At 39.0% G+C, this 16,222-nt stretch overlaps 1 protein-coding gene across 5 annotated transcripts in view; it reads right to left on the reverse strand.

Annotated features, from left to right (window-relative positions):
* The window catches only part of LOC138762077 (polypeptide N-acetylgalactosaminyltransferase 3-like), a 63,699-nt gene that overhangs the window by 16,949 nt on the left and 30,528 nt on the right, over nucleotides 1-16,222 (reverse strand). For 4 of the 5 annotated variants that reach the window (XM_069935339.1, XM_069935336.1, XM_069935338.1 and 1 more), the window contains 2 exons: nucleotides 6,501-6,632; nucleotides 6,023-6,124 (listed from right to left, as the gene is read on the reverse strand). In XM_069935339.1, the coding sequence (XP_069791440.1) occupies nucleotides 6,023-6,124; nucleotides 6,501-6,632 (234 nt within the window). Of the gene's footprint in view, nucleotides 1-3,254; nucleotides 3,350-6,022; nucleotides 6,125-6,500; nucleotides 6,633-16,222 lie in introns of those variants that run through there. The other variant, XM_069935340.1, reaches the window with a different exon arrangement.

Consider the following 16,222-nt stretch of genomic DNA (forward strand, 5'->3'; position numbering starts at 1 on the left):
ATGAAAGGTGAGCGGTGATTTGTTGGAACTATGTAAAATTTTGAGGGATTTAGATTGGGTGGACAGTCAACACTTTCTTCCTGGGGCTATATTAGTAAATACCAGAAGACATCCATTTAAGGAGAGAGGAGGTAAATTTCAGGGAAATGTCAGAGGAATGCATTGCTGGGGGGTGGTACTAAAAGGATATTAAATATTCTCTTAGATAGGCACATGGATGCAAGAAAATTAGAGTGTTATGGGTGTGAGGTAGAGACAATTAGATTGTTGTGGAGTAGTTTTCCATAAGTCAGCACAGCACAAGAGTTGAAGGGCCTGTAGTGTGCTGTAATGTTCCATGTTCTAGAAAATTTTGCATAATAACTAGGAGATAGGCGCAGAAGAAGCTAAAATGAATGTTTCACAGGGGAAGGTGCCCCATAAATTTTGAGCAAAGTCCTTCAGGGACCATAGCCAAAAAAAAAGTTGAGAATGGCTGTTAAATTTATTTAAATTTGCACCATTAATTCACACCTTTCTTGTTACAAATGCTGCCTGCATTCAGATAAAGTTCAATTTTGTCCTGTTACCACTGATCCCTGTTCTGACTCTAACTGAAAGCATGCTCTTTGCCTGCAGATATTTTCTTCCTGACACATTCTGGTTGGCATCAGCCATTTCATCTTGCACTCAAAGTAATATTGATCAACTAATTTAGTGACATTACTGGAGATCAAATATTAACCAAGAGATTGGGGATGGTCTACAACATTTCTTTGAAATAATGGTCTGTTTTAAAACCCCAAACCACATTCTGAAACAAATTCTCCAGAAAAATTTTGGTAAACATTAGTTAGGTAAGGGAAGTGGTGGGGAATTCTGTTGAATGGAAGTAGCCAGTGACTAATTAAAAAACCCACAAAAGTGATAATCTCAAATTACCACCACAAAAATGCCATTTGGATTTTGGTTTAAAAGGTGATGAACAACTGTGTACACCACTATGGCACAAAGGAAGTGAAACACTAAAAAATATTTTAAACTATAAAAAAAATGTACTCAAGACAAACATAAATGACGTCCTCCAGTTTTTTTTCTGAATCTTGTGTTTATGAATTTTCCCTTTATTATCTAACATGGGAGTAATTTTGAGCATGGAGAAAAGGTAGTTGCAAGCTCAGCTTCTCTTTACCCAATATATCACACACTTCCTAGCCAAATTGCAACTGACACAGAGCAAGAAAATTACCAAATTTTCAAGAGAACCTACTTGGGCATTGTTTTTTTTTGCTGAATGAGGGTAAATAGTAGACTTTCTACTGGTATGGCATTTCTCAATTATTGGTCATTATACAGCAACTAAGAATTGCCATGTACTTTTGAATTCGGGGGCTTCCAATACAGAAGAATGACAAAGGTTTGGATAGAACACAAAAGTGATTTCCAGGATGACAGGACATGGATTCAAGGGAAAGTTGTTTTCCTGGATGTGCCAAGTGGTCTCCTAATTCTTGCCTCATTATCTTTTGATTTGAACCTTAATATAATTACATTTCATTTTTTGCAAAAAAAAAACAATTAAATGATAGAAATTATTAACCCATGAGATTTCAATTACATTCATGAAATTAGTTCGGCAACACATCATTAGTTCCTGACACTCATCATTAATATCTTGGAATTTCTGAATGAATTCTATCAAAAGTATGAGAATGAAAAGGTGACAGGACCATCTTGCACTCAAAGTAATATTGATCAACTAATTTAGTGACATTACTGGAGATCAAATATTAACCAAGAGATTGGGGATGGTCTACAACCATTCTAAGAATGCAAACCCCTCCCTCCCTGTAATGCAGGGATTGCCTGTACCACAATACAGAATCATATTCTGCAGATCAGTGGACCTGGGTGATTTATGTGGTAAAAGTGCTGATATTCCAATGACTTGTCAGATTACATTCACCCTGCTCTTTACTTTTTGGCAAAGACAGTGTGATGAACAAGAATAGACAAGAGTCCTGACCAGAATGACATCTGGTACTTTGGCAAGGATCAAAGGGAATCCATTTTTTAATTATTTTACAGAATAAAGAAACTGTGTTCTGAACTCTATTGTAAAAGGAGATTACAAGATGGACTGAAAGAAAGGAGCCAAGGACATTTTAATAACTAAATTTCATGAAGTTGTGCCTCTTTCAGCCTATAAAAATAAAGACTAAGCATTGTGGATGATATTATGAAGAGGTCATGCACAGGGAGGTGGACAGAGTGCACCACTCAAATTACCCAGCCTGCCAAACAACATCTATTTCTGTAGCTCCCTTCCATTAATTATTCCCACATTGACTTCAAACCTACAAAACTAGAGTGGAAGTATTCATTTATCCCAAGGAACTTGTCCAAACAGTAGCATTGATCTTTGCACACGAGTGTGACATATTTCAAATTTTCAGTGCAATTTATTACTTCAAGGTCTGAAAGATCAACTCGTGTAGTAAGCCACTACTAAACATCTACATTCAATTCATCTCATAATCACAGTGCCCTTTCAATCATGAGGTGATTGACAAGTTTTGTATCAATGAATGAAAGCTTAAATATACTATGGCATTGAAGGCCAATGACAAATCAGTAAAGGCATCTTTAATCTTTTTCTTTGTCTTCTTCTTCTTTGGCTTGGCTTCGCGGACGAAGATTTATGGAGGGGGTAAATGTCCACGTCAGCTGCAGGCTCGTTTGTGGCTGACAAGTCCGATGCGGGACAGGCAGACACGGTTGCAGCGGTTGCAGGGTCTTCCACCCAAAACATTAACTCTGTTGACTTTCCTGATGCTACATGTCCCATCGAGTTCTTCCAGCTTTTTGTTTTAAAAAAAAAACTTATTTTAGATTTTCAGAATCCTTTTTTTTTTTACTTTTAGTTTCAATCTTCAGATGCTTCCGTAAATTTTTTTCTGTGAAACTTGTTGCAAATTTGGTAGGGCAACTTTAATAATTGATTTATTAAGAATCTGCCATTTGACCACTGTAGACTAAAACTTAATGAGTAGTAAATCTGGTTTTCTTAGCTGTTGAATGGCAATGCAATAGAGTCAGTCATACAGCATGGAACAGGCCCTTCAGCCCAAGTTGTCCTTGCTGACCAGGTTGACAATAAGGAATAATCCCATTTTCTTGGTCCATAAACTTCTAAACATTTCATTTTTTTGCAAAAAAATTATAGAAATTATGTTTAAAAAAAACATTGTAATTGAACTAGGTTGAGTGGTGTCCTCTCAAATAACCTTCAGAGTAGAAAAAGTTGCCATTAAGTCCTTCTTAAATTTCTTTCCTCTCATTTAAATTGATGCCTATAAAATTGTCCAACCTGGGAAAAGACAGAGCAATCACTTTATCCATTCCCTACATGAATTTATAAAACTCTACAAAGGTTGATAATGATTTGAGTAGCACGAGATTTCTACAAATACATCTTTGGCAAAGATTTTCCAGAAAATAAAGATACCTTATTGTCTTGCAACAGTGCAGAACATGTAACATCACACAAAATTGCATTCAGCCTCCGCAAGGTAGACATTGCCCAACACCCCTTACAGCAAGAGAGAAAGAGAGAACCTTCAGAGTTTCTATGTCCAAGGATTCACCTCCATTGCTCCTGCAGTCGCCCAGATTCTTGTTGGATTCATCAGCAATGCAAACTCCAAATCTCTGACATGATCAGGCACCCTCAGTGCTAGAAGCCCTTCTTGTCCTCAGCATCCTCTTGAATCCCAGTTCCGATATTTAGTTCCCATGAGCCAGTCTCCAGCAGCCTGTGCGGGTCCCCCGATTGCGAGTCATCCAAAGCCTGTATGGGTCCTTCAGCCGCTGAGCAGCTGTTAGTTAGCTGCTATGGTAGCCGTCCTGTAGGGTTGCTCCTCTGCTTCTCCTTCTCATTCGGGTGGGGGGATGGGGGGGGGGGCGTTCTACCCATTTGTGGTGCCCTAGATCGGTCCGCTGCTCCCCTAGAATCTGCCACGCATTGAAGCCGCTGATGAGCACAAGCACCACCATCTTGAACACAGACCGTACAGTTGCAGGCATTTAAAATAAAACACCTTTGGCTTCTTTAAGAGGCCACTTAAAGCCTGTCCGCATGAGGACAACGTGGTGGATCTTGGAGCAGTGCTGTCTCTCTGCTCTCCCAGGTCTACACTAGAAGCAGCAATCATTATTGCAGGTCTGCCACCGCCGCTATTTTTCTCCCCCACCAGTGGCCTTCACACATATTGCATTTCTGGCAGGGTCTACAATGGCAGGGTCCTCCAAGAAATCCAAGCTCCCAGTCCCATCGGTCTAAACATTTATACCAGTTTCTCATCAAATCCACAATTGAAAATAAAATTAATACTTTCAGATTGTCAGATATTTAATTCTCTCATTCTAAAGATATCCAATTATTTTTAAATGCATAGATAATGCCCAAGCTTCAGGTTTTCTCTACATGAGAAATGGAAGCAGTAGCATCAATTCTATTGAAGAATGCTTTCGTCTTTTATAAACCTTGTTCCAGGGGTAGGGTATCTGGTTTTATAAATTTGCTACTTACAACTCTCGTTTCCATTATAAAAGTTTTATATCCTAGCTTGCTCGATGCTTTATGAAATTTATTTCCCTCCCCCCTGCTTTACCCACTCCCAGGTTTTTAATTATTGGAAAATACTTGGCAAAAGGAAAAGGATATTTTAAGGAGGACTCATCACAACTAGGGGAATATTTTATATTGTTAAGTGGGTGATGAAAGCTGATAGCCATCGACTAAAGTTGGTCACCACAATCCTTCATCCTTAGAACTGAGATTCTGAACCATGCTCCTACCTGCAATTTGAAGTTACAAGTATGGGATCCCATGCCATTATCCTGATAAAGGGCAGATGGGCTCCTCAAGGATCTGTCCAATCTTAATTACTTAATCAATGCAACAAAATAGGTTACACAGCCATCATCACAGTGGACGATTAGAGTTTGTGATATGCAAATTGGCCACGGCCTTTCATGCATTTATAGCAATGATTGTTGGTGACAATAGTTTTTAAATTTTCTGATCAGTACATTCGGGTGTTCTGACATTTTCATCTCTTTTTATTGTATTTGTCCTGGAATTAGAATTCCACGTAAAACTGATGCCTCTATAGTTATAATGTGTCTGAACCAAGACATTCCAGTATATTTGTGAATTATTAACAAAAGCAAAGCAAGGAGAGGAAAAAGCCAGCATCAAAAGAAGTTTTAAAACAAGGTACATTGATGACACGCTGGTTAATTGTTGCAGACGATCTGTTCAAATACGTAAAACTGGAATATCCCCCTCTCGTTTTGATGGAGAGACCACCAAAGGGCAAGTCAAATCTATAACCTTCTGAAATTCAAGAACATAGAGCACTTTTTTCCCCCCCCCCCACTGCACAAGCTAGAGATTCTGCAAAAAGGAAATTAAACAAAAAGAAAATTGCAAGAAATTGTGGCCAAACAGTATTTGTTACAGCATTTTCAAGATTTAGCTATTTTTCCAACACACAAGCATACTAAAATATCAAATGACAAAGGAATAAAATGTCAGGAAGAGCATAGGATTTTATATGATTAGCAGAGATTTGAAAAGCATAAAAAGTACCTTGAGAAGCAAACCGAGAGTAAACCTGGAGCTTGCATGCCAAATAGCTAAAGACTTTATATTCAATTTTTTTTTTTAAATTACATGTAGACATTCAACACAGTAACAGTCCCTTCCAGCCCACAAACCCATGCCCCCCTCCCCCACCAATACACTGATTAACCTACAACCTGTAAGCTTCTGAAAGGTAGGAGGAAACCAGAGCATCCAGAGGAAACCCGTGTACCAAGTCCTGATAGATAGCGCCCGATTCGAACCTGGATAATTGGCACTGTAATAACGTTGCACTAATAACTATCCTAACTGTACCATCCTATTCTATGGACTAACCAAATTATGGTCTGTTCAAAGCATGCAATATTTAATCAATACACTTGAATTTGTTACCTGATTTCCTCCAAGACCATGGCACGTATACAGTATTAATTGTTTTCCACCTAGATTATTTTCTCCACTGTCAAGACAAGTACCAGAACCAATATTTTTAATCTGAAATGGAAGATGGGATGGGAAGAAAAAGAGTTACTCAATGTAGGTTTGTAAATTACTTTTTACATGAATTGACAGACCTTTCAGTTCAGAAGGATAAACATTAGCCACCTTTGTGTAATTTAGATTTCATTTGAAGACAATCAATTGAAAAGACTGCAGGGATAAAAAGTACGTCCCAGTAAAAAGTATAAAAATCAGGTTTTCAAGTAATTGATTGTTCAGGCATAGCATTAGTAACATGGAAATATTAAATAGAGAAATCAAAAAAAAATTAAAGAAATTCCAAATCCTAAGTACACAAACTATAATAAAAATCACAATAATTCTAGATATTAAATTTGCAATATGCTTAACAGGCAAACATAGTACTTACTGCACCAAAGAGTAGAGGAGATAGCTCGGGTACAAACATCTCTGGATAAACATTCGTCAGATACCAAGCAAAGTTCTTACACTGCAAACGTTGCTTCAAGTCAAGCCTTTCAGTAATGTCGCCATAAGTTTTCTGATAACAATCAATAATTAACAATTGTGAAAAAATAACCATCAGAATCTACCTACAGTCACATTAACTGAAGTGTTTAATACACAAAATTAACCAAGTCCAGCAGCAAAATGCACTTGAGATAAAATGGTCCCTTCTGAGATTGCCAGATTAACAAAGTCCTTAATAGCTTTTCTTCCTAATGTCTTCAGTACATTAATATTTAATTGTTTCTTGAATAGTAATCAATAATTACTGAGCAAGAAATCAAAGTTACATAAGGGAATACTTTTCGACTAATACTCAAAATTGGCCATCTCCTTAATCTTTCTCAATGTTTTTGAAGCATATGAAAAATAAAGCTTTATTTATAATACCATAAATAAGATGGTACAAAATACCACATGTCCTTTGCAAAAAATATAGCCCACCATGGCAATTTTGATGTCTCATTAGACCAGTTTGTAGTTATTAAAATTTGCAAACAAATTGAAGGATGAGCAAATTTTTCTAACTTTTAAATAATTTTCCATGGTAACTGGATAAAAAAGACAAGGGGCAACTGAGTTCAAAGGTACAATTAGAGCAAGCATACTCCATGTTGTTTAACAGTTGTACACATCTCATCCAAATTGTGAATAACTAATCACATTTTCACCCTATCAAATTCAATTAGTTTCTAAGCCAAAGCTTCTTCCTTCTGACATGTAAAGATACAAAAATTAAAACATTACAATGGTTACAATTCTGAAATAAAAACTGTAGAAGGCAGAAATATTCAGATCAGGTAAAATCTTTACAGGGAGGAAACAGCCAAGGTTTCAAGTCAATGATCATTTCATTTGAGGGTCATCGGTCCAACAGGTCCAACATCAGTCCTGCATCCTTCTTTTGATGGTTCTTAACCTGCTGAGAAATTTAGCTTTTTTTGGACTGCCGAGATTTATACCGGAAATTATACTTGGTTTGGAAATTCAACTGCCCAGAAACGCAGAGGCACCAGAAGGTAGCAAACATAGCCAAGTCCATCACAAACTCTGATCTCCCAGCCATCGGATTGCAAGGTATTGGCTCAAGAAGGCAGCCAACATCATAAAGGACCCCCAACACCCTCTTACCCAAATCAAGGTCAATTACCTGTACTAGAGCAAAGTTACTTTCTTTTGCACTAGGATGACCAAATATTATTCATTTTTTAATTTATTGTCTATTTTCAATGTAATTAAGTATACCATTGCAGTTTTTTTTAAATCTACAATGACAATTGCAGATTGCAGCATGAATTTGGTGCACATGTACAATGTACATAAGTTTATGATTTAAGAATTTATAGCTTTTTTGGTTTCAACATGCATGGAAAGAAATTTTCTCAGGTCACTTGATTAATTAATTTCCTTCCTGCCAGACAAGCCTAGGACAAAGACTTAATTTTTTTTTAAATGTGCTTATTTTATGGAATTATGTACATATTAACCTATCGAAATAAAAAAAAGGTTTTACAAAACAGATGACTTCTCTGCTTGCCTAATTTTTCCAAAAACATGTGTTTATTGGCAATACATTTTAAAGGTAGAAACAAGCACAACTGGAAAAATACATTACACCAGAATGTAGAAAAAAAATCAGGTCTTGATTTTAGCTGGTCTGCTATTTATTATTGTGAGAATGCAGGATTAGATGTTATTGGAGAACTGACCATTGGGAGAACAAACTAGGCCAGTTGCCAGGGAAATCAGGATGTGGCTGTGGGTGGAGTGAGGGTGGTGTGGTCAGAGGGCACAAAAGAACTACATGACTCCTTTGAGACCATAGACTGGAGTGGTTTCAGGGAGGCAGCTACCTACAACGGTCATGTGAACAATGAAGACTACACTAGCTCAGTGACTGTCTACATCAGCAAGCGCATCAAGGATGTCACTAAGATCAATTACTTCACAACCATGGCTAACTAGAAACTATGATTGGATGCAGAGGCTTGGGTACTTCTGAGCTCGTGATGCTGCCTTGAGGAGATGACAAGATGGCACTAAAACCGCCAGGGCTGAACTCTTCCATGCAATCAGAAGGCAAAGCATGGGTACTCACAGAGGATCCACAGACAGCTGTGTGACATGAGGCACATGTGACAAGGGTTCACAATGATAACTGATCACGTCAACCTTGCGAGATAAAGACAATGACGCCTCTCTTCCAGACAGACTGAACATCTTCTTGATGAGAAGAAAAGAATGATGTCAAAGAAAGCTCCATCTTCCCTGATGAACAGACTTCCTGCATAGACGCAGCCAAGGTTAGGAGAACCCTATCCAAGGTGAACCCACACAAGGTGAAGTAGTAAGTCACTCACAGACAGTTCTTGCCCATGGTTTCTCATCTTTCCCCAAAACCTTTTATATTTGCCTCCTCATCTCTTTTATTTAAACTTTCCAATGTCTCCCCCTCCATTCCCTCCACTTTCAAAAGTTACTCGCTCAGCTAGAACCTGGACCTATAGCACATATTTTAAAAAGTAAAAACAAAACAAGATTGATTTGTTTTGAAGTGTTCATGCTGTTTGAAGTCTTTTCCCACCAGCAAATTGGACAAGGTTCTTCTTCCTGCCATTCACCCTCACCCAGATTTCATTTGCCTGTTGCCAAGTGCGAGTTTTGTTTTAATGACAAAACCAGATTGCATCACAGGTACAACTTGCAATCTTTGTAATTCACTTGCATTAAAACAAGCAGATCTACATGCTGAAGGTAGTGAATATATGATTCAAAAGTGGATTTGCAGAGGTATGATTATTTTAATTCTTTCGGAAAATAAAAACACTAGAGGCTCTTTTAAGCCGTTTTTGGTCTTTTCTACCAAGAGACTATTGGCCTATTTTAAAAGCCATTTACAAAACTATGTCCTTGTGAGCTGCCTATAAAGGGGATGAGGAAAGTCTATCTCCCCATTTGGGATAACTTCTTAACTGTAAGCAATGGCTAACTTTTATGAAAATATAGTTTAGGGTGGCTTTGTTAGCACAGAGGGAGGCATGGTTAGCGAAAAGGTTAGTGCAATTCTGTTACAGCGCCAGGGACCTGGGCTTGAATCTGGCATGGTCTCTAAGGAGTTTGTATTTTCTGCCTGAGTGGGTTTCCTCCAGGTGCTCAGATTTCCTCCCACCTTTCAAAAACATACGGGGCTGAAGATTAATTGGGGTATTCGAGCAACATGGGCAGGAAAGACCTGTTACTGTGCTGTCTAAATTTAAAGTTTTAGTTTGAAAAATCAACCTAAAACATTAACTTTACATTCCTCACTACAGATAATTTTCAGTATTTTCCTTTTTATTCAGTTTCAAAATTTAATCTTTTTTTTTGTTAAAGCCATATTTAAGATGAGGAAAGGAGATCTCATTCAACAATATTTTTTTAATATTTATAAACACTCAATATTAAACAAATGTACTGAATGCATTTTATCTGCCAAGTACATGCAGGAACAAAGCCTTACACACAATACATTAAAAAAGAGATTCAGCTTGTAGTTTTTATTAAAAATATTTTGAATACAGAAATTGAATCCTTTTCAACTTAAGCTATTACTTTTTTTGATGAATTGTGTATTGTCAGACTTGCCTTGAGTGCAAATTTAGCAACCAGGAGCATTGTGAAGTAGGTTTCATTTATTTTCCCCAACTCTGTACATTGTATATTTAAAACCTATTAGCAGATTCTAGCAATTCAAGTGGTTCTCAGATGAGAACCTTCAAAGGAGTAGTAAACAATACATAGAGATTTTTAGAAATGTGAAAATCTTATTTGTTCCATTTAACTTTACAGGTGAAATTTCATAATTTCAGACAAATAGAAGCAGGAAATTTAGAACCAAGTTTTGTTTACAAATTTGAATCAAATTTCTACAGTTTCAAGTTAATCAACATAGCCATATAGTTAGTTGGCTGTCTTACCATCAATATCAGTGGATCAGTTACACAAATATGTGCTCATCAAGAGAGTGATTAAATAGTATGATACCTTAAGAAGAGTTCTGGACAAGTAAGGATGTTCAGAGCAATCTGGGAATCGAGTCCATAGGTCCTTTAAAGTGACCATTCAAGTAGATAGGGTGGGAAAGAAAACTAAAACAATTCATAGGCATCTCAATCTGTTTAAATGTTCACTCCCTTCAGCATTTGACAACATGGCTGTAGTTTGCAACATCAAAAGATTCAGCAACATTTCAAGGTTCTCTGCCACAAATTCCCAAATGCTTGATTTCAATCTCCTGAGAGGCTAGTTTCTTAATTTCTTAATTATCCAACACTTCATGTACTATTCCTACTAGGAACATGTACTCATGATGTCTACCACAAACAGATTGCCAAATTAAACAAAATCTTTCTTGTTTGTTTGTACATGAAACACATCCCTCTATTCCCTCCTATACAAATAGAAGGGAATGTGTTAGGATAAATGGTCTATTTTCTGGTTGGCAGTAGTTAGAAGAGAACCACAGGGGTTGGTATTAGGCCCACAACTGTTCACAATATACACAAGTGAGTAGGTGATGTAGCTCGTTGTACTTCACCCGACAATGGCTTTAGTGGTTGTGGTCTCTTCACGAGGTGTTCCAGGCTTTGCTGGTGTTAAAGACTTCTGTTTCATCACATCTTGTGTCAGCCAGATGTGAATTTTGTTCCTCCTCAGCTGATTGCCAGAGTCTGTCTCGATAATGTATGATCTTGGCGTCTCAGCTTCTCTGATGACCTTTCCTGGGGTCCATGTTTTCAACACCAGCTCTTGAATATGCACATGCTCTCCTCGGAAGAATTCTGGCAATGTTTGTGCATATTTATTATAATGCTGGTGTCCTTCTTGTGTGTTAGCCAGACTTGTTCTGGTTTCTTCCTGGTCTTCTGGAGTGTGTATTTTGCTTGGCAGAGTTGTTTTATGTCTCTCGCCATTTAGAAGTTCTGCCGAAGACTTTACGTCAGCCCTTAAAGGTGTTGCTCGTAATGATGGAAGAGCTAGAGATGGGTCTTCTTTTGCAACATTCAACTAATGCTCGTTTCACAGGTTGCACTCATCATTCAATGAATCCATGACCTTTGGAGTAGTATGGGGATAATGTAATGAGAACAAAACCCATACTCTACAGCCAGTTTTCTGAATTTTTGTGTTGTGAACTGTGTTTTATTGTCACATACTACTTGCTTGGGTATTCCTTTTTCAGCAAGGAGCCCTCATTTCTGAGGTGATAGTTGATGCTCTCAGGTCTTTCACCCTTTTGACGAATGGAAACTTAGTAGTAACAGGCTACTATTAAATACCACTCTTGATTCTCAGTGAACAAGTCTGCTCCCACTGTGTGCCATGGCCTGGTAGGTACTCCTGTTAAAATCATTTCCTCTTTTTGTTGTGTTTCTGTTGATCCTTTTGGATATCTTCTTCATCTGGATCTCATAACTTACAGAGATCAACTGCAACTCCCGGCAGCTATCCAGACCTAGATTTACTGGTTCCATCTGCATCTATCACGTAGAATGTGTGTGCAGAGGATGTTCTTTCCCTTATGGCAGCCTTTGATCTCAGCTCTCCCTAGCTGCTTGATAATGGGTCTACCATAGGCTGATAATGTGACTTTTGCTGTTTCCAATGCACCGTCTTTTGTACATCCTTTTATTATGTTCTCTGGGAACATCTGGCGGCAGAGTCTGAATTAAAGGATGTCGCTTTATGATCCAGTATCCAGCTTCATAGGCTAGTTCTGGGTTGTCCTCTGTATTTGGATCCTTGTGTGCAACTTGCTTCCTTCTTTCAACTTACCCAACATCTTGTGAAGGTGTATGGATTCTATGTCCAGTATCTGGGTGTCAGAATCCTATTTGTTATAACCATATAACCACTTACAGCACAGAACAGGCCAGTTCGGCCCTACTAGTCCATGCCGTAACAAATCCCCACCCTCCTAGTCCCACTGACCAGCACCCGGTCCATACCCCTCCAGTCCTCTCCTATCCATGTAACTATCCAGTCTTTCCTTAAATGTAACCAATGATCCCGCCTCGACCACATCGGTTGGAAGCTCATTCCACATCCCCACCACCCTTTGCGTAAAGAAATTTCCCCTCATGTCCCCTTTATAATTTTCCCCCTTTAATCTTAAACCATGCACTCTAGTTTGAATCTCCCCCACTCTTAATTGAAAAAGCCTATCCACATTAACTCTGTCTGTCCCTTTTAAAATCTTAAACACCTCTATCAAGTCCCCCCTGAATCTTCTACGTTCCAGAGAAAAAAGCCCTAGTCTGCACAACATTTCCCTGTGACTCAAACCTTGAGTTAACATTCTCATGAACCTTCTCTGCACTCTCTCTATTTTGTTTATATCTTTCTGATAATTTGGTGACCAAAACTGTACACAGTACTCCAAATTTGGCCTCACCAATGCCTTGTACAATTTCATCATAACCTCCCTACTCTTGAATTCAATACTCCGATTTATGAAGGCCAACATTCCAAATGCCTTCTTCACCACACCATCTACCTGAGTATCAGCCTTGAGGGTACTATTTACCATCACTCCTCAATCCCTTTGTTGCTCTGCACATCTCAATAGCCTACCATTTAATACATATGACCTATTTAGATTTGCCTTTCCAAAATGTAACACCTCACACTTATCTGTATTAAATTCCATCAGCCATTTCTCAGCTCATACCTCCAGCCTTCCTAAATCACCTTTTAATCTACGATAATCTTCCTCACTGTCCACAACACCACCAATCTTTGTATCATCCGCAAACTTGCTTATTCAATTCTCCACCCCTACTTCCAGATCGTTAATATATATAACAAACAATAGTGGACCCAGGACCGATCCCTGAGGAACTCCACTAGTCACCGGCCTCCAATTAGACAAACAATTTTCTACCACTACTCTCTCACACCTCCCATCCAACCATTGCTGAATCCATTTCACTACCTCTTTATTTATACCTAATGCCTCCACCTTTTTTCCTAACCTCCTGTGGGGAACTTTGTCAAAAGCTTTACTAAAGTCTAAATAGACAACATCCACAGCTTTCCCTTCATCAACCGTTTTTGTAACCCCCTCGAAAAACTTAATTAGGTTTGTCATACCTGACAAAACCATGCTGATTACTCCCTAGCCATCCCTGTACCTCCAAATATTTGTAAATACCATCCCTCAGAACACTTTCCATCAACTTGCCCACCACAGACGTCAGACTCACGGGCCTATAATTCCCAGGTTTACATTTGGACCCTTTCTTAAACAGCAGAACCACATGCACCACCCTCCAATCCTTTGGCACTACCCCCGTGACCAGTGACATCCTAAATATCTCTGTTAATGGCACCACTATCTGTCCACAAGCCTCCCTGAGTGTCCTTGGGAATATTTTGTCCAGTCCCGGAGATTTAGCCACCTTTATCTTTTTCAACACAGCCATCACTACCTCCTCGGTTATCCTTATATGCTTCATGACGTCCCCACTATTTTTCTTTACTTCAACTGGTTCAATATTTTTTTCCCTAGTGAATCATTCAAAATTTCCCCCATTTCCTCTGACTTCTCACTCAGCCTACCCTCGCTATCTACAAGGGGTCAAATTTTTCTTTACTTCAACTGGTTCAATATTTTTTTCCCTAGTGAATCATTCAAAATTTCCCCCATTTCCTCTGACTTCTCACTCAGCCTACCCTCGCTATCTACAAGGGGTCCAATTTTATCCCTCACTAATCTTTTACTTTTAATGTACCTATAGAAACCCTTTGGATTTATTTTTACTCTGTCTGCCAAAGCCTCTTCATGCCTTTTTTTGGCCTTTCTAATTTCTTTCTTAAGATTCCTTCTACACTCCTTGTAGTCCTCCTTCAAACTCTCAGCTCGCTGCTCTTTATACTTCTTGTACACCTCCCTTTTTCTCCTAACCAAATTTCCAATATTCCTCAAAAACCAAGCCTCCCTATGACTTCCAGCCTTTCCTTTGATCCTCACTGGGACATATCTATTCTGTACCCTCAAAATTTCTTTTTTGAATATCCTCCATTTTTCATTTACATCCTTACTGAAAATATCCTGTCCCACTCAATACACTTGGGACATATCTATTCTGTACCCTCAAAATTTCTTTTTTGAATATCCTCCATTTTTCATTTACATCCTTACCTGAAAATATCCTGTCCCACTCAATACTCCCCAAATCCCTTCTTATTCCTTCGAAATTTGCTCTTCTCCAATCCAGAACCTCAACTTTAGGCCCCTCCTTGCTCTTCCCTAAAACTACCCGAAAACTAACAGAGTTATGATCACGAGACTCAATTTGTTCTCCAACATTAATGTCCGATACCTGTCCTAGCTCGTTCCCTAACAGGAGATTTAGTATTACACCGTCCAGAGTCAGTTTTTCTACTAACTGATTTAGAAAACAATCTTGAACACATTTAATGAACTCTAGCCCATCCAGCCCTTTAACTGTATGGGTATCCCAATCAATGTGAGGGAAGTTAAAATCTCCCATGATCACTACCTTATGATTCTCACACATACACGTCATCTCCCTACAAATTTGTTCCTCTAATTGTCTTGGGCCATTTGGTGGTCTGTAATACACCCCTATTAGCACCCTTCACCCCTCAATTCCACCCAAACAGCCTCACTGGACGATCCCTCCAGACCATCCTGCCATCTCACGGCAGTAATGTCCTCCTTAACAAGCAGAGCAACTCCTCCCCCTTTTTTTAAACCCCCTGATCTATCACATCTAAAACAAATGTATCCTGGAATATTAAGTTGCCAGTCCTTCCCCTCCTGTAGCCAGGTCTCACTAATTGCCACAATATCATGACCCCAAGTATCTGTCCATGCCCTAAGCTCATCTATCTTGTTCACTATGCTTCTTGCATTAAAATATATGCATTTCAGAGAATGACCCTCACCTATATTCTCTTTTCTACCTTTTATCCTAATCTCCATCCTACCTTTGTTATCGTTATTATTCCTCTCTAGGTGGCCATGCTCCCTTGACACTGCTCTCACACTCTGTTCCCCACCCCCCTGCCAAACTAGTTTAAACCTTCCCTCATAGCTCTAGCAAATCTGCTTGCCAGCACATTGGTCCCCCTCCAGTTCAAGTGGAGTCCGTCCCTTTTGTACAGGTCCAACCTTCCCAAGAAGAGATCCCAATGATCCAGAAATCTTATCCCTTGCCCCCTGAACCATCTCTTTAGCCACGCATTCATCCTCCACATCCTCCTATTTCTACCCTCACTAGCGCGTGGCACCGGCAGCAATCCAGAGATTACTACCTTGGAGGTCTTGTTTTTTAACTTCCTACCCAATTCCACATAATCCTGTTTCAGGACCTCATCCCCACTTCTAGCAAAGTCATTGGTCCCCACATGGACCACGACTTCTGGCTGTTCTCCTTCCCCTTGCAGAATGCTATATACTCGATCAGAGATATCCCTGACCCTGGCACCAGGGAGGCAACAGACCAACCTGGATCCCCGATCTCGTCCCACAAACCTTCTATCTGTCCCTCTGACTAATGAGTCCCCAACTACAAGTATCCTATTCTTATCCCTCCTTCCCTTCTGAACCTCAGGGGC

The sequence above is a fragment of the Narcine bancroftii genome, chromosome 4 (genome assembly GCF_036971445.1).
Source record: "Narcine bancroftii isolate sNarBan1 chromosome 4, sNarBan1.hap1, whole genome shotgun sequence".
Lineage (NCBI taxonomy): Eukaryota > Metazoa > Chordata > Chondrichthyes > Torpediniformes > Narcinidae > Narcine > Narcine bancroftii.